At 46.8% G+C, this 27944-nt stretch overlaps 1 protein-coding gene across 1 annotated transcript in view; it reads left to right on the top strand.

Moving 5' to 3' along the window:
- The window catches only part of LOC125756130 (beta-hexosaminidase subunit alpha-like), a 174402-nt gene extending 169578 nt beyond the window's left edge, over positions 1–4824 (top strand). The window contains exon 11 of the mRNA XM_037653974.2: positions 4568–4824. Within this exon, the coding sequence (XP_037509902.2) occupies positions 4568–4631 (64 nt within the window). The 3' untranslated portion in view covers positions 4632–4824. The remainder of the gene's footprint in view (positions 1–4567) is intronic.
- The last annotated feature ends 23120 nt before the right edge of the window (positions 4825–27944 follow it).

Raw genomic sequence — 27944 nt, 5'->3', positions numbered from 1 at the left:
CTCTCCTGCAGGACGCACCCTGTATCGGTCGATGCATGGGCCACATTTTCTTGCGGGCTGGCATAAGAAAACTAGCTTTTGTAAACTGAACAGAGAGATACGCACGCTAATAGGGACATTTTGCTTGTACGTAAACTTTTTAATGTTACCGTGTTACCGGGACATATGTTGATGATGATGAATTAACTTTATTGATTGCCCTGCGAATTGGTTTTAGAAAGGTTTTACCTCCCCGTACGTAAAGGGATACCTTTACGTTTGAATAAACCATGAAATGTTGATGATAACGGCATTTAAATTATATTTAATTTATATAAGATTGTATAACCGCTGCAGAAATATCTCGAGGGGTTTTTAGCGTAGAATACCAGGTTATCCGACGATGGTGTCGCCATCTTGTGACGCTTCGTGGAACCATAGTCGTGGACACGTTTGTTTTCGCCTAGTGTTTTAGAGGGAAAAAATGATTGAAAGGGTAACTCATTCGTAATTATGCTTCGGCAAGGCATTTACACCAGAAGTGGAACGCACGATGTTTCTGAAATAACAATTTTTTGCTTGCCTGCTTCATCTTGTTCCCGCTAGATGGCGTCACCTATCCAGCCTGTCGGGGTATTTATGTCAAGGCTTCTCACGATTTCACCGCTTCGGTATTCTAATTCTAGGTCACTCTAGTGACTCTAGCCACTGAAACAAAGTGATCGCAATTACCGCTCGCACTTCGGCTTATTTTTACTCGGCGGCTGGAGCCTCGGCAAAGCGGGTATCGCGAGTAGCCGCGAACGAAAGTGGATTTTCGAGATAGGGCCGTAAACGTCAAGCCAATCCGGAGAGTAGTTCACGTTCCGTAAAGGCCCGCGTATGCGCAGATTCGTTCCGGCAACTCGTAACACGGTAACGTAAAGCTAAAAGCCCCTAATACAAGCTAAAAGCGCCTAATAAAAGGCATGGTTACACTAGAACGCCAGCACCTGAAGCTGTTGTCGTCGCAAGTCAAATGGCGTGTTTGCGTATAACATTTGGCATAAATATATAGCCTGAGAGTGTGGCAATAAAATGCGAAGCTTCGCGAGACTCCGTGTATACTTCGCGACAAACAAGCGGTTGAGAGAAGTACACAGTTGATAGATTTTACATTTGCGGTTTTATGCTGACAACGAGACTGACAGCGAGCTAACGCCGCTGCCTCCCCTACCCCCTCATCTCAACCTTGTAACTGGCTGATTTTGGCGGGAGGACAGTTATCGCAATCGGGTCCGGTAGTTTGAATTTGTGTTTAATCTCAGAGCAAACGGACGTTATCAGCTCGGGCGGTGTTGTCTTTTCAAAGGGGAGGCGACTCTTCCGTAAAAAATAATAATATTAATATTGATATTAATAATAACAGTGATAATAAAGAAGAAGAAAACACACCTCCGGGCAAAAAAGAAAAAAAAGAAAAAACTGGCCTTTTAGCTAGCGCAAAGGGAGCACGGCAAAGCCTGCGTTTTCGCGAGAGACTCATTGCCTTGACGTTTTCAGATGTATACATTGTTACCGTCTATTCTCTTTCGAACATCACCACTGGTTCTGCACGCCTATACTCATTTCACTAACACGTCAGAACGCGCAACGACCCGTCGGTACCTACATAACCCCGTTTCCTTTCAGACGGCGCCGTGGCGTTTGGTGGCGCAGTGGTTAGCGTGTGCGCATGGTGATAAAGTGGTCGCGAGTTCGAATCCTGTGTGTTTGTTGCAAATTTTCTGAAATTTCTTTCTGAACGAGATGTCTGTGTATCATTTGTACATCCAAACAAATATGTGTATAAACCTCAATGTGCTCTAGAAGTCAATCAAAAACGAATTTTTTTTTCGGCCCAAGAAGAAACTAAGGAGTAACGGGAAGGAGCATCCATTGCTCCCTTGAGGAGCATCAGAAAGGAGTAACAGTTGGTCCTCAAGGAGAGCAACGGTTCGTCCCCTTGCCGTTGCTCCTTTTAGGAGAGTAATGGGAGTGGCAAAGCACTTGCTCCCTCAAAGGAGGAACCCCTATACCCCCGTTGCTCCCTTTTGGCTTAGAGTGAATAGTGATCGCTCTGTTATTGCGTTGCACGCAATAATACTTGTGCAACAAAAGCAATTAACAATTTACTGTACTTTTTATACTCAAGTGCGCTTCCGCGAGGGCAGACCGCCAACTCTTGCCTAATGGAAAAGCTTTTGAAGCAGTAGCTGACTCATAAACAAAGTGGGTCTGATGGCGTCACCCTGTCGTAGTAGCGCCTACTTCGATGTAACTAGTTTTCTTTCTTTCTGCCTCATAAGCCTTCACAGCACTGATCTGGTAAAGTATTGTTGCAAATATAAAGTGGAAAAAAACCACATAAGTGATTGATTATTGCATTAAAGTTACCTTGTGGTGTGTTATCTGCGTCGAATTTGTTTCATCTGCTCTTTGTCTCTCCATCTAGGCCGTAGGAAGAGTAGTGTAGTGAAGCGAATAATTTATGTGGCCAAGCATTTCTCTTGCTACTACATTTCGCATCTTTCGTTGTGTAATGAAGAAGATCAGCGCCGTTCCGAAAGGCAGAGGGTACCACTCTCAGGCAGAAAGAAGACGTTGTTCGGGTTGGTGCTTCTGAACACTCGCGTCTGCTCGGCTGTTGCTCCTTGGCCTGCCGTGACGGTTCGTACTGTTGATTAAAGAAGTGCTGCGCCGAAACGCCCTGTTTTAACTGGTGGAGGTGCGGGTTACCCTACCCCGCACAGGGCGCCGAAACGCCGTGTTTTAGCTGTAACAATAAGATCAGATCGAAGAACTTTATTAAGTGTTCTGCGAATTGTAACAAGACATCTAAATTTTATTAAGAATCCATACGTTTCAAGAAGGTTTCAGGAATACTTTCTTCAGAGAAACGCCGTCGCCCCCCTTAAAAAATAAAGAAAAAAAGTGCGGCCACGAACACTGTCGAAACAGCGAAGTCGATGCCATCCTTCCTCAGGCTCACCCTCACCCATATTTTGCGCCTCTCATTGGTTCACCCTTTCCACCATGCCTCGACACTCCACCTTTTATCGCGTCTCTTATTTGTTCACCCTCTGCAGCGAGCCTCGCCCTCGCCCATCTTGGAGTGGCGCAGCCCTTCCTCTCCTACCAAAGTCCCACTCTCGCCACGCCGTAAGACCCCTTGACCAGCGCTACTCCAATGGACGGGGAAGCCTCGACCAAGAACAGGGCCCGTATTCATAAAACCATCTTACGCTAAATATTTTCTTAAGAAAGAAAATATTTCAGCCAATCAGTACGCGGGACATATCCTTAGCGAAGCAAGCTGGCCAATGGGAAAATGCACTTACGGAAGAGACGTTTCCTGAATTCGACCCCAGCTTCGCTGATAAAATAACGTTGTCATTTTAGACGCTAGAGAGGCACACTTAAGCAGCGAGAGCAAAGCGACCTTGCGGGAAAAAAAGTTACAGTGACGCTTCACTCCGCCAGGGCGGGCTGCGCGCAAGCGAATCGATGCTATCCTCTCGTTCATTGACTGTAGAATGTCTCGTTCGGTTAACCAGGAGGCTTTGCTGTCCTTAATGTTTCGAGGGAGTGCAAGGAGCATACTATCAGTTCTTAGGGGTACATTCACTACCGACTCCAGAATGCCGGATTGGCAGCCATTTTAGAACAGTCGCCGAAAATGCATAAATGGTATCGGGTGTTATTATCAGCCACTCCGCAACCAAGTTGAGCTTAGGCGAATGAGGTAGCTTGGGTGCATGCACGTACCTACTGACACTTGAGAAAAACGAGACGTGACCTTCCCGAAGTGAACCTTGGCCCACGCTGAAAATGTTGAATGTTGTTAGGTGAGCCTCGGGAACCTCTTGCTTCAGCACCGATATCCATGTATCGTTGCTGGAAACAATGTCTAGACAATGTAGCGAAGGTCCGGGCAGGCCGCGGCGCTTTTACGCACTCCTCTCGAAGTTGCAACGGCACTTGTTCGCATGCGCATCGCCCGAGTTCACCAGGTGAAATGTCACCGTAATTTTGCTGGTAGCGGGTCTGACAAGGGTGCGGACCCGCTACACCTTGACCCCAGCATTCCGAAAGGAAATGTTCAGGATCATCCACTGAGATGTACTCGTCTTCGTCCTGTGACCAGGCACCGTGCTAGTCAATTTAACTAGTATACGTGAATACGTTCTCCTCCTACGCGCGATGCTGGCTTGCACGCGCCTCCTCCGCGGCGCTTCGTCGTTTCATCTTCATTCTCTAGCAGAGCAAAATGGGTACTTCGAAAATTGACGTAAGGGGTTGAAACATGAACGAATTTCGTCTTGCATTGTATGGTACTTAAAATAGGTTTCGTGAATTTTATTGTCAAGAGTACGTTTATGCTCGTAGGATATTATATCGGTACTACGGCTCGCTATCTTACTCAGCAATATATCGCCTCGTAAGCGGAAATGGGGCACCATTTCCGCTTACGAGGCGATATATTGCTTTATTTGTTGAACTGCACATCAACCAAAGTGTGCATGGTTCTGCAAGATCAACATTGGTCCAGTTCTATGTATTTCTGCAGACGTGGCCTGAACGTTGAACCAGCGAACGGGCCTGGTGTCTGTGACTGCGACTACGTCGTCTGAAGCAATGCCGTGAAGCAATTGGCTCTTCACAATGAAGAATGGACGAGGAGGCCTGGCTGGGTTTTCTAGATAGAATGCAGCGGAAAGGAATGTCTCACATCACCTCTTCAGTCAAAATTTCTAGTCTTAGTATGCTAGCTTGCTCAAGGAAACAAACCTTTTGTACTGATTGGAAACTTGCTGTGGGCGACGTTCTGATCACAAGCTTAGCATGCCAAATATTTGCTAATGTCAAAAACGCAATTACTTAATGTTTTCTAAATAAACTTCTACCTTTTGAATTTTGGTGACTGCGTTATTTAAGCAAGGGAGTACACAACACGCTCACGCTGCATGAGTCTTATATTTCCGCACTTAAATGCCATGTTTCGCCAGTGCTGTGCTATGAAACCTGTGTCTAAAAAACATGCAGTTTGTCATGCTTGTCATCAAATTCGAAAGAAACCTGATCGTAGCGTCATTCTAAGGCTATTGGGCTCTTGATGTTCGGTTGTGTTATGAGAAGTTGGGCATGTCATTATTTGTTTTCAACAGATGTGATTGATCTAGAGAAATGTATGATGACATTATCGGCTATGCTCTTGTGAGGCTTATTGATGTTTTAATTTTATTATTCAGTGGTGTTGCTTCAGGTCTCTATTCAGCGAAGAGATAATTATAGAAGGGAGTTTTTTCAAGAAGGAAGCTTATAATAATCGGATGTATACGGTTGGTATTATATTAATGTCACAAACTTTGCACAGGAATTGAAGAAGGCATGCCAACCCAAATGTGTGGCATTTGAACCCGAAGCAGTGCGCAAGCAATAGTGCCCAGTATTCAATTTTTTACGTGCGAAGTATTGTCACTTGCCGATATCTTAGGTCTATATCAATTCATATACTTTAGTTCCCATGGAAATAAAAACAGAAGGTACCTCCATCTGCGACAGTTTTTGAAATGTCGCTGCGTCGGTACCGGCGATGTAAGAGCCACTCCTAGGATACTTTCTTTATTACGATAAACATATTATAAAAATCCTATCACAGTCAAGTAGCTGTCATTTTCGCGCACAAACTCTACACTCTAAGGCAAAAGGGTGTTCAAGGGATGTGTGGTTCGTCCCTTTGGGGACTAATGGGGCTGCCACAACCATTAATCCCTTTAAGGACGAACGGCACCGGGTCTAACCGTTAGTCCCCAAGCAGCTAACTGTTAGTACCCACAGATCACCTCAATGGACTGACATTTAGTCCTCACATTTACACCTTACCGGGACTCTGTCAGTCCCCGCAGTTACACCTACCCGGACTAAAGGTAGGTCCAGTCAAATGCTCCATGCGGATGAACTTTTTATCCTCACTTCAAGTGATCCGTTAATCCCCAGAGACCATTTTCTGCAGTTACTATCCGCAAGGCTTAACACTTTCTTCGCGTGTTTTTTTTTCCGGGGTGACCAACGAATGACACGGAAAAGAGCACGCGAAAAAAATAAAATAATAATAAAATAGTCATGCGTGTATCACTGTTGTCGCAGCCAATGCGACAACGAAAAACAAAAGTGAGGCAATGAAACGTTTTATTTTTCTCTATACATATGACGTTTCTGCTTTCTTTCATTCAATTCACTGTAAAATGTCCAATGCAGGTCCAGCCGCGCTGTCATATCTCATACAGTCCTTTTTGTGAAGCTGCTCCAACGGAAGCGAAAGATGACAGGCATTGCACGCGCCAGCACACACAAAGCATTCTGCACGTTGTGGACAACGGCTGCATTCTGCAAAGCACAAAAACATTGCAAATAGTTAGTCACACGGGACAGAGAGGGTGAAGACGCACGCACATGGCAAATACGTGCAAGGTGAAATAAAAATACACGTCTAAATTATGGCATGCAAATAATTTCACTGTGATATCATACATCATCCAAGACGCATTTCGAGCCACATAGCGCAACAGCTCAAGTGCGGCAGCCGTAGCCATCACGCCAAAGCTCCGTCAACCACCGTGCCGCCAAAGAGTCGGCGAGGTTTCTGCGAACGGCGTCGTACAGCTCGAGCAGAAGAGCGAGCGAACGCGGGCAGATGCTGCGAACCTCAAACCGCCAAATTGGATTCCGAGGTAGCCCAAACATAGCCCAACGCGAAAATTTGAAGTAGCCCAAAAATAGCCAATATCAGCAAGCGTATGCGTGAATCTGTTGTACTCCGTAATATTTTTTTTGTTATTCAATCCACAATGATTGAGCGATGGCTGCAGAATCTAGAAAAAAAGTTTATTACCACATGATAACATACAAATGAATACAATCACAATGAAATATCGAAGCATCTTTACAAAAAGTAGAAATAGGTAGGGTTTACAAAAAGTTGAGATAGCCCCGCCACGGTGGTCTAGTGGTTATGGCGCTCGACTGCTGACCCGAAGGTCGCGGGATCGAATCCCGGCCGCGGCGGCTGCATTTTCGATGGAGGCGGAAATGTCTGAGGCCCATGTACAAAATTTCCGGAGCCCTTCACTACGGCGTCTCTCATAATCATATCGTGGTTTTGGGACGTTAAACCCCAGATATTATTATTATTAAAAAGTTGAGATATACAAAAACTCAAATAATATAGAGAATACAACAAAAGAGATGAAAGTGGAGAAGGGAAAGAACGATTTAGACATGATCATTTGATTTGGAAGCCGAGGCACTGCAAAGAAAACAAGCCCCGCATTCAGTGGTGTATCCAAGGAAGCAGGGGGGGGGGGTCCGTTCGCCCCCTCAGAGTCTCAGACCCGAAACGCAATTAAATTTAAGTGGTAGAAAGTGGCCGAAATTGAAGTAAATTTAAGGGGACGGAATGGCAAACTGCCACCGGCAGGGTCACTGAACCTGCAACCTTCGGATGGGTGCTCCCCACGTGTCACGCCAATTGCTATCTTTCACAATCATGTGCCCTCTTCCCCTTTTCGGGAGACTTGAAAATATGCGCCAATGACTGACCAAGCGCCACCCCCCTCGCCTCCCTCCCTCTCGACATTTTTTTCAGCCTGTTCTACGCCACATAATCCTGCAGCAGCGGTTCCTGAGTCTTTAGATATGTGCACGATTTCTTAGTACTTGTACAGTGTGATGTCTCGGGGTCGCATTCCGGGTTGCCGCAAATCGTTGGGGTATTTGAAGAACATCTTTCCGCTCTTGTCATAACACGTGAAATGTCAGACGGACACCCTCCGATTCAGTAAAAACTGTAAATGCATGCGTATTCAACAAAGCATTTCATAAGAAACACAGGTGTGCATTCTGCTTAGAGGCACTTCCGCTGTTATCTTGGATTTTGGTCTGGGACTGAGCAAGAGGGCCCCCTCCACGTCTTTCTTATTATCTTTCACTGAGTGGTGGGGGGAAGGGGGGGGTGCTTGCTCGGCATTTTACGGTAGTAGAAGTCAAGAAAGTCTATAGAAAACGTGAGCCAAGCCCTTTCTTGGGCTACGCCTCTATCTTTTTTTCTATAGGTGCTGGGATCGTTCAACACACTGGAATGTTTTGATGGCGGGACCTATTAGCGGCATGCGCATGTAAGCCTTGGCGTTCTTTGTATAGAGCTTTTTAAAAGAGAGAACGATCACCACCTTTCTTGTCTTCTGCGCAGGAGTACAAAAGCTGACATCGCGCCTCGGTACTGCATTTTTGGGGGGTCACGCATGTTAACAACAGCCCAAAGGGGCTTATTGCGGTGGCCAGGGGGCCTTCGTAAGGTGCATTGGAGTTACTAGAGTTTTAGTCCTGGGGACCCACAGACGATCGCGTACGCAAGCTCCTGCTTTCCTTTGTATTCTCCGTGGGTGCAGCCGGGGGACACTTGTAAGGCTGGAGGTACAAATGAACGCAAGAGCGTGCGTGCAATGTAGCCCAAAAAATAGCCACATAGCCAAAAAGAAAAATTCGACGCCAACTCGAACAAAAAGTAGCCCAATTTGGCTATTAATAGCCCAATCTGGTAACCCTGACGCGGGGCCACCGCCACGAACGGCGCCGGGCTGCTTGCGAACGAGCGTCGAGGAAGCCGACGCTAATGGGGACCAATTTCCAGAGAGTTCTGAAGTGCAGCTAAAGTCGGCTAGCTAAAGCACCCGCCAGCCCATACCGGTGCATTTCAAGCCCGCGACATACAATCGAGATCGCTGCCAGCGACCGCAATGCGTTTTTGGACGAGTCGCAGAAAAGCGGCGAGGCCTCTGTCCAATATCGCGAACTCGCAGCTCATCAACACGGTGAATCCTAGGTGAGCGTGCGTCCGGGCGGCCGACGACAATGGCGGCCAATATCCAGACAGTCACAAAGCACAGGCGAGCTGACGCCCAAGCAGGCGCTGGCGCTACATTTCGTGCGCACAATATACAACACTATCTAGTCCGTTACCGGTTATCGCGATCAATTTCGCGCACGCGTCAGGTACGGCAGAATAAAGAGCTACCACTTGTGAAATAATCCAGCGCCGATTTGTGCCTAGAGAAAGATTGCAATAATGGATCCGATAGGCCTACTGTCTTCTCGGGCGCCATTCCCAGCCGGTGGCGACTCAGTCCCGTGACTAGGCCGGAGATATAGAGCGCGGCGTCGCGACGTGTCGAGGCCAGCTCCAGACTTCATGGGTGCGTCGCAACGTAAAAGCAGCACTACACGCTCATCCATGCGTACGTGTATATCGAAGGCACCGCGGCGTAGTTCCTAGATTGTCGAACTCTCCGAGCGCGACACAACCACCAACACGCCACCACGAAAAGAAGTGGGAAGACTGATCCAAGAGCGAGGAAGACGGTTAGTTCCCTTGACAACGGTTTGCACACGGAACGGATCTCTGCACACGGCCTGCGTCTCCCGCGCAGTTGATCCCTTCGCAGACTAACTGGTTTGCACATGGCACGCATCCATATGTAGTTGCCCATACCGGTCTATTCGTTCATCGCGCGCGCCTATTGGGCTCCGTTACTCCTGTTTCGGGTAATTTTGCCTCAGAGTGTACATTGAGGCGGAAATACTTTGTTGCAGCTAAAGTGACATTGAAGTCACTGATTAGCAATAAATTTGAATGAATTATGTAATTAGAGACTTTAGGGTAGTTGTTTATATGAGGAAGTTGTAGTTCGTGACCATTTATGAGATGCCCATCATCATCATCATTCTAAGAGATATTCATAAATAGAAATATTTATCCCTGAATTTCAACTGAGATTAAAAAAACATACCACGACCTGCGCTCTAGGACCACGGGTAGTTCCGGCTCGATCCCATCCCCAATAGCAAGTTGCGTGCTGTTGACTAACGTCAACGGCAAACAAAAGAGAGGAGCTGTTCACAGCACAAGGTGCACAGGTGAGTATCTTCTCTGCACCGGAGGGCACACCTGCGGTGTGCGCCTGTTGAATTGATGTTGATACGCTGGTCTCTTTCCATCCCAATTCAGTGCAGTCAATGAACACGGAGGCAAAGTTTTCTCACTTGCTCAGAGAAGGACACGTCACCACCTACCATGACCACTACACGAGCCACTATTGTGATGGAAGAGATTCCATAATTATAATCTTGCTTCATCGTTTTCTTTCGAGTTTGTAGCTAAAAAAGACTATTTTTTGTTGTTGCTGTTGTATCAGGTATATAAAATGAGGAACGGTTTGTTTACGAGCCTCAAACAGAGTGGTGGCTTACAGCAATGAAATTATTTTGATATTGAGCAAGTACTTGTCAATATTAAATTTATTAGCGAACTGCAGGCACTTTGACCGTTCCTATCTACGTATCTATCTATCTAGATGCCTACGACTAAGTGGTCTCGTAGTCGTCTCCTTAGCTTGTCACATACCAAAATTTTCATTCCAGGGAATTAGCGTATGACGAACACGATGAACAGGTCATTACATTAATGACTTGAAATACTTGTCGCGCACGTCATGAAACCTTTTCTTTCAGTCTCGCGTGGCACGTGCTCGTATACCACTGCCCATGGAATGCGGGTATGAGCCACAGGGAATTCACAATTTGTATCAACCCAGGAACGACTTTCAAAAACCTTTACGCGATCGCGTTATGGAACTTGTGTCGCAGAAAATGCGGGACGGGTTTCGGCGGCGTTTACGGTGAGGGAAATATTAGACGGACGAAAAGATTGAAAATCATGGTTAGAGCCGCAACCGAACCCAGACATTACGCATGGCAGTCAAGTATTCATCCACAGTGCTACGCCATTGCTTGAAACTGCTTAGGCAAAAAACCCTATAATGACTTCATATTGCGGCAACGTCAACTGTGGTTGCAGTGTTCACTATCGCCATTTGTAAAAATGTAATAAACATTACATATGAAGTCCTATGACTCACCAAGCTATAGTCAATCATTGCTCAATCCGGAGGAATACGGCAAAAAACACTTCTTATGATGTGCACATCATCGCACCGTAGCGTGCAGTTCATTTCGAAAAAACTGACACCTGTGCTCTAAGGTGATTAACGACTTCACGTCATACCACAGGATACCCTCTGGGCGTCGGTGTAGTCAACACGCCTGGTAAGACCATGGTCAATCCCGCAGACAAAAACTGTCCCCCCCCCCCCCCACTGTCCCTGCCTACGGGACGGGACGGAAAGGGGTCTTTGGAGGCGCCTTCCTCCAAATAGCTGATTCCTCACCATAGGCACTTTCTTCAAAATAGGTGCTTTCCTCAGATAGCAAGGTCTTCAGCAAGTGCTCCCCTACCCACCACCCCGAAAAAAATTCCTCGCTACGGGCCTGCCCATGACATAATCATAACTACTAAAGATGCACAAAGACGTCGGTCCAATCGCAACGCTTGACTGAAAGCAATAAAAAATCGGTTTAAGTCATTTCTCGCCTTCTGCTTCGCATGACATCGACTCCCAGAATGAGTGAGATCTGCCGAATGTTTTTTTTTTTATTGTTTAACCTCTTTTGGCATCTACTTCAAGAGTATCATCTTTTTTTAAAGAGAGTCTCATGCAAGCCATTCAGACACTCTGCAAGCAGTCTGGTTACGCTGCTTTAAACTTTGGCGAGGCAGAAGAGGCACGTTAAACAGAAGTTGGGTCAGGAAATTTTATGTGTCTTCAGTGAAGTTGTTAGGGCGTTCAGAAATGGTTTGCGTGTAATGAATCCAATGACCAACGGTACCTGTGGAGCAGGCCCGTAGCCAGGAATTTTTTAGGGGCGAAGCTCCTTATGCCGTGGGTCTGTCCATCATCCGCTTCTAGGTTTGTTTGAAGTAGCCACCTCTACTTCGTGAGAAGCGCACGTTCTGGTATGCAGTAGAAGAAGACGACGTTGACGAGTGAGACTCTCGTGCGTGTTCGCCTGTGTGGCATTCTTTCTTCTCTACTGCGCGCGTTCTGGTATGCAGTAGAAGAAGAAGACGACGTTGACGAGTGACACTCTCGTTGCGTGTTCGCCTGTGTGGCGTTCTTTCTTCTTTACTACGTCTCGTGTTTTCAACGACACCCGAAGACAACATTTCAGAAGTAACGCGCCTTGAGGCTCCCTCTTGGCACGCTTTCTCTTTAGCTCGTAGTCGCCAGATGGAAGACAAGGCTGCGGAACGGAGGGCACGGAAGAAGGCGGCAGCGCGCGCTCGCAGACAGAACCCTGAGGTGAGAGCCCGCGAGACCGAAGCTGCACGTCGACGCCGCGAAGCAGATTCCGCCGTTCGAGCCCGCGAAGCCCAAGCTGCTCGACAAGCTGCACGGCTGCGGCGAGAATACCCCGCCGTTCGAGCCCGCGAGGCCGAAGCTGCTCGACAAGCTGCACGGCTGCGGCGCGAAGACCCCGCCGTTCGAGCCCGCGAGGCCGAAGCTGCTCGACAAGCTGCACGGCTGCGGCGCGAAGACCCCGCCGTTCGAGCCCGCGAGGCCGAAGCTGCACGGCTGCGGCGCGAATCGGATCTTCAAAATGGGAAGGACCGTGAAGCGGCGAGAAAGCGCGCGTACCGGCAGGCAGAGCCCGAGGCTGTGCGAGCACGTGAAATGGCTGCAAAACGCATCGGCGGGTTTTGCCCGAAGGCGCCGACGCGCGCTTCCAGCGGGACTTCCTTGATAACAGTTTCGGCCATAGTTGCGGTGTGTGCGACAGATTGTGGTTCTCAAGCAATCTAGTCACAATATCTTCCATCAAGAAGGACCACGCTCGCGTCAATGCCATCGCCGTGCTGCAGCGCGAGTTCGCTTCGCCCCACCCATCATCATTCACCACGTGGATATGCTGTGATTTTTTTTCAGGGGTGGCACTCATCGCTTTGACTATATGAAAAAAAAAAACACCTATTTTCATTATTTATTTTCGGTAAAACATCCCCTGTCATCAAAATTTCAAGGAATAAGGCTAGCCCCCCCCCCTCCCTCCCTTTCCCTTGGCTACGGGCCCTCTGTGGAGGTAAGCGGTGGCATCGTCATCAAATTTCGGTGAGAAAGTCAGCAACGCTGCCTTCGTTGGAACCTTGAGTTTTCTTTGAGACATAATTCCTAAGAGTTATATTTCTTTGTCTCTTGAATACCTTCAATGGCGTTTACGCTGCTTATCCTAGCAGTAATTTGCTGTTACCGTAAAATGTTTCCTCCGCTTAATGTTAATTACGTAGGAGGAGCCCCTTTTGAAGAAACATTTTCTGGATTTCAAGTGTCATACATTTCATGAAAAATTTAATGATGAGTTTCTCAGTAAGTTCTTTTTGTTCTATATTCCAAAATGATCTTAAAAATAGACCCTTCCATCTACATTGTTTTCACGGTGAGCCATTTAGAAAGTACCCGATAGATTTAAGAGATAGTACTGTGACGTCATAGCTTAGGTATGCGGCAAGGGCGTCCACCGATACCATATATGGAAATAAAGCGCTTCATGAACGGAGGTCTGTCTGCGTAGGTTGTTGTGGAACGCGCCCAGGCGCTGCCTTCAGCGGTTTCCCGGGTAGCGAGGTAGTCGCGTCTCAACTTATCGCAAAATCAAAACACCCAAACAACTGCGCTCAGAACTGGCATTAGGCAGTATCGTAAGCGTCGGTGATTTTTTAAAATAATTTTTTCATATATCTTCATCACGTGTGCTACATGCGCGCACACACACACAGGCGAATGGAATAGCGGTATTTTGCGCGGAGCTATAGACAGCACACTTACACGCTCTGCTTGACATACCCGGCTTATACCCGCGAGCGGCCCGTGATACGCAGTACACTGCCGTTTTTTTATGCGCCATAGTGAGGTGGGTGTGCCGACATCTAAGGGGACCGTGGCGCCCCTTCCTCTTTATTTCTGAGAGCGGCCGCCGCGAATCGCTCCGCTTCAGTTTTCAGAATGGCACTGACTACGGTGACGGGGCCCGTCAGCGTAGTACCGTCATAAAAGTGACGGGGCCCGTCACCGTAGTGTAAATTGTAATAGTGACGGGGCCCGTCATAATAGCGACGTACTTATTGTGACGGGCCCCGTCGTCGTAAAGCAGTGACTGCGGTGACGGGGCCCGTCAACGACGACGGGGCCCGTCAGCGCAGTACCGTCGTAAAAGTGACGGGGCCCCTTTACCGTAGATTTTTGGTCGTTTTAGACGCCCACGTCGTCGTGTGGTGTTCGTGGCGTACGTAGTTGGTTGGCGCGCTCTCCATAGTGTTATGGCTGCAGGTCGTCAGTTCGATTCCTCCCGTTTTTTTTTTTTGTCAGGTTATGCGTCAACGTCAACGTTACTGCTCTGACGGAGTCGTAACTTTTTCGTTCATGTCTGCGGCGGTTACAGAGCCCTAGCATTCGGATGATGCGTTGTTCCTATGCGACCTCGGTTCTAATCGCGCTGAATAAGAAAATGTTTCCGTTTTTTTTTCTTTTTTCAATATTGTTTCACAGTACCGTCCCGAGCTTCCGGCTAGTCAACAATAGTTACTCATTCGTGGTAGCACCGCTCAGCGTGGGAGAGCCCCGTTAATCAGCATGTCGCTGCGCCGCTGACGCTGCATATCAGCATGCCGCCAATGTCGCTGCATCGCTGCTCCCCCCCCCCCCCCCCCCCCGAAATGTTTTCGTACTGACGTGCAACGCCGACCACAACAGCCACCAGCCACCTGCCCCTGGTCTTCCTGGATTTTTCTAGAATTGCTTTCCATGGTCGAAAGAGATCTCGGAGGGAACATTGCCGATTTGACTGGCTTAGAGTAACTCTAGACTGGCTGTCCTCGCTGCGCCCGTGGCGTCCCTGTAACTGGCTGCGCAGCGCATGACTGTCAGCGGTGCAGCGACATGCTGATTAACGCGCTCCGCTCTCCCACGCTGAGCCGTGCTAATGGGTAACTGTTGACTAGCCGGAAGCTCGGGACGGTATTGTGAAACAATACTGAAAAAAAAAAGAAAAAAAGGAAACATTTTCTTAGCGCGATTAGAACCGAGGTCGCATAGGAACAACTAGGCTTGTGCGAATAGTAAATTTTAGGTCCGAAGCGAATGCGAAGCAACTTTGACTAGTAGCAGGATTTGACTTTCGGTTGAATGCAAGTGATAACCTGTAAGATACGTAATTAAAATTTACTATAATTAGAGCATATAAGCCGGTATAACAAGCTTTTAAACTTAAAAAATGATGAATCGATGTGAGGGTAATACAGTAAAACCTCGTTAATTCGAACTTTTATTTCGAAATCCCGCATAATTAGAAGGATTTCTATGGCCCTGTATTTTGCAATGTAAATCTGAGTGGATAATTTGAAGCGGCAGTGAGTACCAGCCCGGTTAATTCAAAAACTTTGGGTATGTGCCAATTCCCGATCCCGATTTAACCGCAAATCCGCAGAAACGATGGCCCTTAGGAGCCACAAGGCAATGCAGTGTAGCGATACTAATGAGTGACAAGTGAAGCATCCCAGCCTCGCTGCTGCCCAGCGCAAGAAAAAAACAAAACACAAGGCGGTCTCGTGGTGAACTGAAATGTGCGCCTGCGGAAAAGAAGACGTGCTTCACTGCAACACAGCGGTGACACGCGGGCAGCATGACGAATGCTTCTCTCAACGTCATGAAGTGCGTCATGGTTTACCCATTCTTTCAGGGAAAATAGAGAAATTAATAAAGGGCGGTCTGACGGAATTCGCGATGTGTGTGAACCTCCGATTGGCGGTTGTTCCGGCAATTTGCGCACTTGCACTGCTGGCGGAGTACTTGCCCGCAACGCCTACTTCGAAAAAGTTCGAAAGCTTCAATGATTCTCTTTTTCCACCCAGAACACATCGCGAATTCCGTCACACTGGTCATTATTACATTCTTTATTTTACCAGAAAGGATGGCGAATGGCCGCATCATGACGCACTGACGCTGTGAGGAGCAGGTGACATGCTGCCCGTGTGCCACCACTGTGTTGCAGCGAAGCACGTCTTCTTTTCCGCAGGCGCGCATTTCAGTTGACCACGAGACTGTTTTATTCCGCTCTTTCTTTTTTTTTCTTGCACAGGCCTCAGCAAGGCCCGCCGTTTCCCCGGTTTAGCGGCAAAATTCGGACCAAGTATTGCTGGAAAAAACCCTTGTAGCCGCAAACTAGGACGCACGGCAAACGACCACCTCTGATTACTTCCAGTAATACAAAGTTCCTTGCATCCGCCTTTTGTATGTTTGGTTAATTCGGAAACCCGCTTAATTAAATTTGTCGCAGTCCCAGTGACTCTGAATTAACAAGGTTTTACTACATGCTCATTTAACCTTGAAGGGGGGCTTCGCGGCAGTGTGGATTTCTCTTGGAAAGGTGTGTTCACGGTATAGCACATCTCCACTGCAGTGAAACCACCTTTACAGGGGGTTACATGCTGTTTATATAGGTCTATTCGTTCATTTCGAATACTTCGAAATTTCCTAGAATTTAAATTCGTTTCGAAGCGAATTCGAATACTGTAATACTCGTTCGAATATTCGAAGTGCTCGAATATTCGCACAAGCCTAGGAACAACGCATCATCCGAACGCTAGGGCTGTCCGCCGCAGACATGAACGGAAAAGTTACGACTCCGTCAGAGCAGTAACGTTGATGTTGACGCATAACGTGAAAAAAAAAAGGAAGAAAAAACGGGAGGAATCGAACTGACGACCTGCAGCCCTAACACTCCATGGAGAGCGCGCCAACCAACTACACCATGAACGCTTTTTTTTTTCTTTATTGCCTCACACAAGTAACTACTACGCCACGAACGCCACACGACGAGGGCGTCTAAAACGACCAAAAATCTACGGTAAAGAGGCCCCGTCACTTTTACGATAGTACTGCGCTGACGGGCCCCGTCATCGTAGTCACCACTTTACGATGACGGAGCCCGTTACTATACGTACGTCGCTATTACGACGGGCCCCGTCACTATTACAATTTACACTACGGTGACGGGCCCCGTCACTTTTACGGCGGTACTGCGCTGACGGGCCCCGTCACCGTAGTCAGTGCCTTTCAGAATATTTGCCCCGCGGTCGCGTGTTGCCACTCTTACTGCTCAAGGTGGTACTTGTGTCTAGGTGCATAGTAACCTACGTTGTCAAAGTTAATCATGAGCCCGCGACCAAAGCATGCCATCCTCGTGTCGGTATGACACTCAGAAGAGAGAAATTTTGAACACGTAGCGTAGTTGTAATACAGAGCAAGAATTTAAACACTCAACTTAACCGTCATGGTCATAGGAGCTAAGCCTACTGCCATGTACCTGTCAAGGCTTTTGTTTGACGCAGGATATATTTCTTGACACTTGTTTCGAATAGAAATTTTGAACAAAGTGGCCTTTAGATGTGTATAAGTGATGTCGCATGTTTAGTTTCTTATATTTATGAGAATTCTTCGAATAGTCCTCACTTCTCTTGAAGGAACATACTACTTACAGCTTACGAGAATACACATAGAAAAAGCTTGTGTAAGCCTACTCTAAAACATGATGCAAAATGAGACATGCAAATTCTCTTTTTTCGCTTCAAGCAGTGTAAAAAATTAAAAAGAGCGACAGGAACACAAACTGCACCTGTATAAATTCCATGGTGGAGAATTTAAGGAAGCACAATCCATCAATCGAGATACCAAAAGTAATTATAAAGCAACCATTTTTAATGAATTGACTATTTAACCCGCCTTGTCGCAGCTCATTTTTGAGCAGCGTATCTTATACTGAGGACTAATTAAGTGTTCTTAATTCCAATATTTTGCTCCTCAGAATTTATTCCGTTTCTTTAGAGGCCCATAGTTATTGCTTGGTTAAGAGTTATTTTTGCAGCTCGAGAAAACAAAAGCGTTTAGGGGCCATACAGCCATTACACAGTGCTAACTATATCGTTTATCATTATTTGACAAGTATGAAGGCCGTAAGTATACACAGAGCAGCTGTGACACTTTTTACATATTTAAAAATAAAACAAAGAAAACAACGGTGATGTTTGGCGATTGCCAGGCTGTTGAGGGAAGACAGTAGAAACATAAGGAGCCCTCTGTGTGTGCTGAAAATTGAGAGGTGGGGGGAGGGGGTCGCCAATTGTATGTTACTCTTATGAAGTTCTGTTTAACCGTCACGCAGTGAGCGATTAAGCGCAGTCACTGTAGGTATAGGGCCACGGGCATAAATCTTAATGGAGACAAGGGAGAACACAGAGCAAGTGCACGCTTTCAAGTGATCTTTTTGTGAAGCAGCATATCAACAAGAAAAGAACAGTTCCTCTCGATAGGCAGGAACGAGCATAGTCAATACTACCGAGGAAATTCATCGAAGCCTGTCTAATATTTCAAGTTCACGTTTTCTGAGCACGACGCAGTCATCACTTCTACACGTACCATCTTCATGACGAATAAAACACGGTTCCAGAAACTCAGTTTTGTGCTTTTTCCTGGCCGCCTCATTGAACTGTACAACTTACACAAGCAGCCTTCTCAGTTTGCAAGCATATGAACAGACCTCTTATTGATTCCCGCTGAAAAGTGTTCGCGGATCCTCTGTTAATGCATCTGCCTCTACGCCTGATATACATCGTGGTGGCGCATGACAGATGGAATATACGATGCCCATACTGCAAGAATCAAAGACCTAGTGCACTTCTAACAAGCAGTCAAGTTTTACTTCCCTGTTATACACGTAACTAGTTTATTATGCGATACGTTATACTACGGCACAGCTTGCACGTTTATTCTTGTACGTTGGTTAGCCAACAAGCTTCAGTTTTCTCTGTTTTATTTCGAGTTCAAATGATGTACAAAAGGCAAAACGTACTGAAACTTTCATTTGCCATAAGGCAACAAGATTCATTCAAGAAAGGTTCGTGACACAAGGATTCGGTGTCTCTCTTAACTGTGTTTAAATAAATCAGAAGTAAGAGCCAGGGCTCTGAGCACACGTGGTGAGTATAGCCAACACATGTACTTCTAGAACCATGATACAGATCTGTAGACGGCAAAGAAGCATTCCTGGATTATTCATGCGTCAAGACGATTGCTTACCGACGATGCAAGAAAATAGCGGGAGGAGATCCAACTGTATTCCGGTATGAGATAAAATCTTGTTTTCTTAATAAAACTTCGGCATATTTCTTCAAGTTTTGAAAATAACTCTCAGTCAGCTGCCTTGAGGAGTGTTTTGCAAAGAATCGCCCGAGCACAGTGCCCGTCTTAAATGTACTCTTCCGAAGAAACTGCTTTTCCTCGAAAAAGATGAGTGTTTGTTCTTACTAAAGACAGAAATGCCGGACACGTTTAACCATGTAGCTACGCACTAATAAGCTTCGAATTTTCTAACGCCAAGTTATCGAATATCTATTTATATTGTCGTTACTGAACTGTTTCTACCAAAACAAAAGATGGAAAACCAGGACAGCTGGCTCAGCAAACGCTGTACAAAAACTAAGTAGTGCCATACGATCATAGGTCGTCATAAAAAGTGAATGTCACTCAGATTTATTCTGCGACTAGGGCTCACTGGGGCCCAGACTCAAAGGACGCACTCAGGCTCAGACTGAAGTATTTTTTTCAAACAGACTCACTCGTACTCCGACTCATGACCCGGTCTGAGTATGAGTGAGTCTGTGCGACTCGGCTCATGAGTGCATTGGCATATAATTAGGTTTTTCGAGCATGTTGCCAATGCGCTTTAACGCAAATATCTCACATAATTGGTCCTCAACGTGGCGCCTTTGGATGTCACACCTCCAAATACGAGTTATCAGTGACTGCAATACATTAAACACATTTTTATGAAACACGCCACTCATGAGATATTTTTACCAAGAACCTCCCGTGAAAGAGTTTTCGTGGGGAAGTTGAGGCACACCCGCCTTCCGAAGTCACGCCTCTGATCAATAAATATTGATGTGTCGTATGGACGCTAGTGCGTATAAATGTGAGTTGACGCGAGCATAAACGTGAGCCGACATAAAGCTGATAGTAATGCTAAAAATTAATACATAGAGCCATTAGTTGGCAAGGAAAGTGGACCTCACTCAGACAAACTCAATAAATCTTATGTTAAACGGAAGAGCGCGATAATACGGTACACAAGGAAGAAGATGGACACGGTACGACGCGCGTCGTCCCGTGTCCATCTTCTTCCTTGTGTACCGTAATATCGCGCCCTTCTGTTTATCATGAACCAACACCAACTCGCCCAACTTTACCTTACTGTGTACTCAATAAATCTATTTTGCACTTAGGGATCACTCGGACCTAGACTCACCAAAATTTTCCTCAACCGGACTCATGCGGGCTCCTACTTACAAAAAAATATTACTCTCCAGGATTCACTAAGACTCAGAGTCACGGTTCGATCTTAGTCTGAGTGACTCTGAGAGATTTGACTCACTCAGACTGTGCATATCATAATGCACCGCCCGATCTGGCCATAGTTGTCGCGTATTGATGTCTTGACTGTCTCGACTCTCTACGCGTGTGCTAGCGATGCGAACTTTGCGTACGAAAAGAAGCACTCTAGATCTTGCGTTTCCTGCCCCATAATAGGTGTATATGAAATGCTTCAGTCATGTGACAACCGTGAAAGTGCTTCTCAATCACAAGCTGTTCACGAGCAATAGCGCCACAGCGAACGCGCAGAAAACTAGGAAATAATATAGGATATAGAGCCAAATATGCATTGATCATGGGACCACTGAACATAACTCAGCTATTGGAAATAACAAGTCTGATGACAAACCTGAGAAATGCTTATGTAAGAACACGTTGTGATGAATTGGTAGCGCAATGCTAACAAATATGGGAGAAAGAGCAAAGGACAAGTGCATACTAGAAACAGATATTTGTCTGAAAAGAAAGACACATACACACACACGCATATATATATATATATATATATATATATATATATATATATATATATATATATATATATATATATATATATATATATATATATATATACATAACGTCGCCCGCATCTTCCCACGGGGGGAACTCGAGTAAATGCGTCGCAGAGGTGTGGGGGTATCAAGTGAATCTTGCGTAATTGGGTTTCGCAGAAGCGTCGCGCTGCCCTAGTGATGGATCCACTGCTCGACGTTCACGAATGATTGCTGCTTCTCGAGCACCACGTTCAGGATCCACAGCCCGTCGTTGCCGTTTCGCAGCTGCTTCTCGTTCCCCGAGTGAAGGATCCGCAGCCCGTCGTTGCCGTCTCGCAGCAGCTTTTCGTGCACAAAGTGCCGGGTTCGCAGCTCGCTTCAAACGCTTGCGTTCAGCGTCGTATGCTCGTCTCTTCGCAGCCTTGTCTTCTGCGTTGCCTGCTGTTGTTGACGCCGACGACGGCGAGGGTGGGGTCAAGTTGCCTTCAACGAGTGGTGGGACGCTGATTGAAGGTACTGTTACTTCTATCGCATGTACACGAGTCAAGCAAAGCGTCAAGTCAAGCGAAAGCCAAGTAAAGACGCCCTTGACTGAATTCCGAACGCGCGCTCCACCGCTTATATATACACCGCCCGCGTTCGATCGAGAGGAGGGAGGGAGAGGAGAGGAGAGAAAGCGAACTGCACATCACCAGACATGAGAAGGGGTAACCTAACAGAACATGACTACCCCATCTACATCCCCTGCGCGTAATAATAATGATATAATCACAGGTTCTAAGAGCGGATATCGCGTAAATGGTATGTAAGTCACGACGCTGAAAAAGATGTCTCAGTTCTTTGTTAGTTTGGCGCTACCAATTTATCAAAAAAATGAACATGGTGCCACAGTGGGCATGATGGAAGGTCCTCTTGTAGCAACATGTTCAAGCAGCTTTTTACTACGTGCAGGTTCTCGCGTCTGGTGTGACAGGCATTGCCGGCGCACATCAGGAAGTATCCGACTTTGTCATCGTAGTTCATAATTATACTGCTGCCTTCACACATGCGTCACCTTTCATGGACGAAAGATGGGCAATGATACTTCGAACGCCGTCAACGTCACCTTAAGTTCGTACAAGGCACATCCTATTACCAGACTCCTTCGGTTGTCACGCTGGCTGGTTCTCTTGTGGCATCATGTTGAAGCCACTTGCAGGTTAGTAACAAAGTATCATTTGTTAAAACCAGAGATCCTTATTTCGTTCAGCTGGCGTGCCCATGCAGGCAACGATACTTCGAGCGCCGTCAACGTCACCTGAATTTCGTACAATGCACATCCCATTACCAGACTCCTTCGGTTGTCACGCTGGCTGGTTCTCTTGTGGCACCATGTTGAAGCCACTTGCAGGTTAGTAACAAAGTATCATTTGTTAAAACCAGAGATCCTTATTTCGTTCAGCTGGCGTGCCCATGCAGACAATGATACTTCGAGTGCCGTCAACGTCACCTGAAGTTCGTACAAGGCACATCCCATTACCAGACTCCTTCAGTTGTCACGCTGGCTGGTTCGCTTGTGGCATCATGTTGAAGCCACTTGCAGGTTAGTAACAAAGTATCATTTGTTAAAACCAGAGATCCTTATTTCGTTCAGCTGGCGCGCCCATGCAGACAATGACACTTCGAGTGCCGTCAACGTCACATGAAGTTCGTACAAGGTGCACATCCCATTACCAGACTCCTTCAGTTGTCACGCTGGCTGGTTCTCTTGTGGCACCATGTTGAAGCCACTTGCAGGTTAGTAACAAAGTATCATTTGTTAAAACCAGAGATCCTTATTTCGTTCAGCTGGCGTGCCCATGCAGACAATGATACTTCGAGTGCCGTCAACGTCACCTTAAGTTCGTACAAGGCACATCCCATTACCAGACTTCTTCGGTTGTCACGCTGGCTGGTTCTCTTGTGGCACCATGTTGAAGCCACTTGCAGGTTAGTAACAAAGTATCATTTGTTAAAACCAGAGATCCTTATTTCGTTCAGCTGGCGTGCCCATGCAGACAATGATACTTCGAGTGCCGTCAACGTCACTTGAAGTTCGTACAAGGCACATCCCATTACCAGACCCCTTCAGTTGTCACGCTGGCTGGTTCGCTTGTGGCATCATGTTGAAGCCACTTGCAGGTGAGTAACAAAGTATCATTTGTTAAAACCAGAGATCCTTATTTCGTTCAGCTGGCGTGCCCATGCAGACAATGATACTTCGAGTGCCGTCAACGTCACCTGAAGTTCGTACAAGGTGCACATCCCATTACCAGACTCCTTCAGTTGTCACGCTGGCTGGTTCGCTTGTGGCATCATGTTGAAGCCACTTGCAGGTTAGTAACAAAGTATCATTTGTTAAAACCAGAGATCCTTATTTCGCTCAGCTGGCGTGCCCGCGCGCTCTGCATGACCTGTATTCTATAATTCAAGCAGTGTTTTTGCCGCTACTGATGCTATTTGGGCATGTTGAATCTGATCCAAGGCCCTCCACTTCGGAATTACTGACGCAGTTGATTGACGATCACAGCACTATCCAAAAAAAGGCTTGATGACATCGAGTTAAAATTAAAAAAAAATGGTGAGGAATCTACTGTCATATTTAAAGAATTCGGCAATATATTTAGTAATCTTGAAAATACTGCTGAAAATATTGAAACTAAGCTGGTTGATCTAGAGGAAAAGTGTATACGTAACGACAGTCTTGCGATGGGCATATCGGAAAAGAATAACGACGCTTCTAGTGACCTCATGGGCATCGTAGTTGACAATGTGTTCAAGCATGCTTTAGACATGAACGTAAATTAAGTCGAGCGGATTCATAGGCTACGGCGAAAGCAGCATGTTAAAATGCGACCAGTGATCATGGAGTTCTTCGAACACAAAAGAAAAGTAAACATATTGCAAAGTCGCTACAAATTCAAAGGCAGCAGCATCTCAATCTTAGAGGATTTTTCGGGAACCACTTGGCATGTGAAGAAACTCCTTTTGAAGAGCATGTCAAATATTAGGAAGTCGGGCACAATGGTAATGCATGTACGTTATAAACTTAAGATCGAGAATAGATTTTAACATCAGATCAAGCTCAGCGTGAAATGGCTTCTGCGCGCCTACAATCTACCACTGCAATTTCGATGCATAAATGTTAGCCACCGCTGTATTCTAGCACTGATTCAGACAATGTCGTGTCAAGACATCACCTTCACCTTTTCAAATGACTGAAACATGGCTTCACGCCGACATTATTGACGATGAGATCACACCCCTGGGTCATCGAATCTACCATGAAGATAAAAGTTCTCGAGGCGGCGGAGCAGCAGTCACTTTTAAGAGAACCTTGCAATTTGGAAGATCAGCCGATATACTAGCTCTCGAATGCGTTATTATAAATGTACACTCGAGTGATCTTAATTTCATAGTCGAAGAAGTTCAGTACCCTCAGGTACAAACGAAGCAATCTTGGACAATGGATTTCATTGCGCAGTCTGCGGCTTCCCTAGCAATATAATACCAGGCTATGATTTCAATATCCCTTCAGTAACATCGGATACGGATTTTCGTGTACCGTCATCAATTGCAGCTAACTGCTTCGTCGCTATAGTTTTCTCTTGATGATTTAACCCAACTAGCGAAACAACCTACCCGCACCCAAAATACCACTGCTTCAACTCTGGATTTATTTTTTTGTTGTTAGTAATAGCATGTTGCCTCTTGTGTCGGACTTTAGCAGCAGGACTATGATGCGCCTCTATAGCAGCAGACAAAGTTATCTGTCGGCGCACAAAGAGAAGAATGGGTAGGAGTACAACAAATACTGAAACAGAGGTTTAATCTTGCCACAAAAATAAACTTAAAGGGCCCCTCACCAGGTCTGACCATTTGAGCTGACGAGCGCAATGCATACACTGGGCGTTCAAGATCACGTCTGCCTAAATTTCCAACGCTACGCACCGTGGAAATAGGTCAAATTTCAAGCTGAACGCCGCTGTCCCCTTCGTCCCGCGGGCACGTGCCCAAAGAAGGAGGGGATGACGTACTACTAGGAATGGTCCTACGTAGTTTTCAGTTCACAGTAAAAAACAGCGCGAAAACAGAAGCACGAGACAGATGAAACGGGACCAGCGCTGTCCCGGCCAGCGCTGGTCCCGTTTCATCTGTCTCGTCCTTGTGTTTTCGCGCTGTTTTTTACTATGAATGTGTACCAACAACTCAAGTTCGCACGCTTCTAGTTTTCAGTGCTCTGACGTCGCTCCTCTACGTGGACATCTATGATCTGACGTCACCCACAGTAGCATGCGACACCACGATAATTATTTTACGCGACATGTGTAGTTTGTGTAATTTGTTGCTTCAATTAATGAATGAAATTTCACAGAAATATTAAGACACACAAACAGAATATGTGCGTGTTTTTCATTTTTTTCCTGCGAATCGCAGCGAGATGCGGGACTAATCTGCATCCATTTCGCATGCGTTCGTGTTCTCGCGGTTTGCGCGTCATGCACATGCGAGCCCTGACAACAAAAATAATTTTCTCGCGCGTTCGAGCAGTCATAGCCTCATTTATTCTCCAGCGTCTACCTAAACGTTCATGCCGCACTGGCTCTTGATACCCCTAGCCTTGTGCCCGTACGAATGTCGCAGCTTTCATGCCCGTCCCGCAGAAACAGGCAGTACGCCACAGAGAATGTCGACACAATTCCCACAGCCGCTACATAAAAAAGTCACAGTTTCGCCGTAATGGCGAAGCAATGAATGCGATAGCAGCAAATTGGAATGTACCGGGAAGAATGGAAAGCATCTAGAAATTTCCAACAAGTCGCTCAAGCGCAAAGGACGCACGAAAAGAACACATAGAGGACGAGCGCGAACTATTATGCGTCACAGCTCGACACTTGAAGCGCACTGCTCAAACATAAAGCAGGACGCACGAAACGCACGCACAGGTATACACAGGACGAGCGCGATCTAACAACTGTCACAGTTGTTACTTATTTCTGTTTGAACAGCGCGCGCCCTTCGCAAACGCGGCCGCTGCACCGAGCGGAGTGACCTTCGTATGCTCTGTAACTTCAGCGCGGACATCGCGGGGAAAGCACAAGACATGCAACTCTCGCCTCCCCCGAAATAAGCGCGCGCGCACCCTACCGCGCCCAGTAGGGCGAAGTGCACCGAGGCGCGCGCGTATCGCAACGAACGGGGCGACGACCTTTAAAGCGCGTCCCTCGCGCACTTCGCGCCATCTCGCTGGTGACCAAGAAAGCACGCTGAAGTAAATGGTGTATATAAATAGCTCGCCGTCAGCATGCTGAAAGCCGTATTTCTCGCGGCGTGCTGCGGAGCGAGAGGTCGCCCTTTAGATTCCTCGCTTTGAAAATTTTTTTTCGGATTTATTTTCTTTGTGGATTTTATATACATATACATACATATACATATACGGGCCCTGACGGTGACGGCACCGACCATGGAGGAAGGAATACTAATCAGAAGCCCTGACGTCCCATTCGTGAAGCCTCCATATCGCAGACACTCGCATCTCCTCCTAGCGAAGGTTCAGCTAAACGTTTCGCAATTTCCGTCGCGTCTTCTGCCAGCGCATGCGCGCATCGAGCGAGTCGCGAAACATTTGCAGTCTTTCTTTTTTTTTTCGTGGTGCGAGCGGCGCAGTCGATTCACTCATGTTGCTCCTTCTGTGTGTTCTTTAGGAAAGCTACGCAATGCCCAGCTGTTGCGTATGCCCGGTGCCAATCGCGCACACTGCGGGAAGAACCGGGTATCACTTTTCATGTGTGCGTACTTTCGCTTCATTACTGATCACTGATGCATGGCATTTGCATGCGAAGCTCTCGGGTGTGCGCTCTGTGGCTTCTTACTCATTGTGTGAACTCAGAACAGACGTGAACTTTTGTTTTCGGCATCTGACGCGCCGTACATAACATGCGCCGAAGGCATTGAATCGCGTTTTTAGAGGCCGTGTCGTTCATACGGAAGGGCAATAAACTTTTGTTGTTATCGGACAACGGTATGTATGTATTGTGCGGTGTGCGCTCGCTGCGTGCTAGTAGTTGTGTGCTCACTCGAATTACAAACTTTACGTGGACGATTTCGTATGCAATACAGCGGTGTCCTCTTTTCGACGTGAAGTTACTTCAACTATAGGTTGGCGTTGCGCCGAATAGCTACTACGCTCACTCGATATATACGAGCAAAGAACCGCTAATCGGCGATTAGACCCGGCAAATCGGGCTTCGGGAAAGGAAAAGAAAGGCCTAACGCCTAGCAGCAAGCGTAAGTCACTGCTAGGTGAGTTCGAATACGATGATATTACGGCGCGTCGATGAATTGATTACGATGATTTGATTACGGCGCGTCGCACCGGTACTTTCTGTACTGTTCCACAAAAACGCTCCACGATGAATTTCAGCGAGGAGCGCTCGGGCCTGCCACGCACGAACAGCCTGGTAAACGCCTGCTTGGAACATTTTACTGCATGCAAATCGCACAATCTACGCTAAGTATACGCCGGGACTACAAATCTGCGCAGAAGCGAGCCAGCGCAGAGAGCACGCCACGGGGCGTCTGCTGCTTGTTTGCCCCATACCGGTTTGTTCGCTCCATAAATTTGACGTGACTTCCGCAACACCTTTCGCAATGAATTAGGATACGATAGGACCTCTCGAATTTTTCTTACTCTATGGCGCCGACGGACGGCAACGGCAAAAACCAGCCTAGCGCCCAATTTAAAAAAAAATTGCACCATCTCCAACTAAAGAGAACCATGTGCTGATGCGAAGCAGCGGGGAGATGGTTCGCTTGAGCGGGAGACGGTTTAATTTTTTTAGGGGGTGGCTCGCCAGGTTCTTAAGCTGGGGTGAAGTCCCGCGCCATAAGCTGCATCCATCCATTCAAAGCGTCGTGGAACGCGAAGAGGAACGCTACGCGCGTCGTGTCTTCTCTCTAGTATGGCCGTTAATTCTCACAAGGCGAGCCGGGAACGCGG

This window comes from Rhipicephalus sanguineus, chromosome 3 (assembly GCF_013339695.2).
Source record: "Rhipicephalus sanguineus isolate Rsan-2018 chromosome 3, BIME_Rsan_1.4, whole genome shotgun sequence".
In the NCBI taxonomy this organism is placed as follows: Eukaryota; Metazoa; Arthropoda; class Arachnida; order Ixodida; family Ixodidae; genus Rhipicephalus; species Rhipicephalus sanguineus.
Note: the sequence above shows the minus strand (reverse complement) of the source record. Positions and strands in the feature narration are given on the sequence as shown.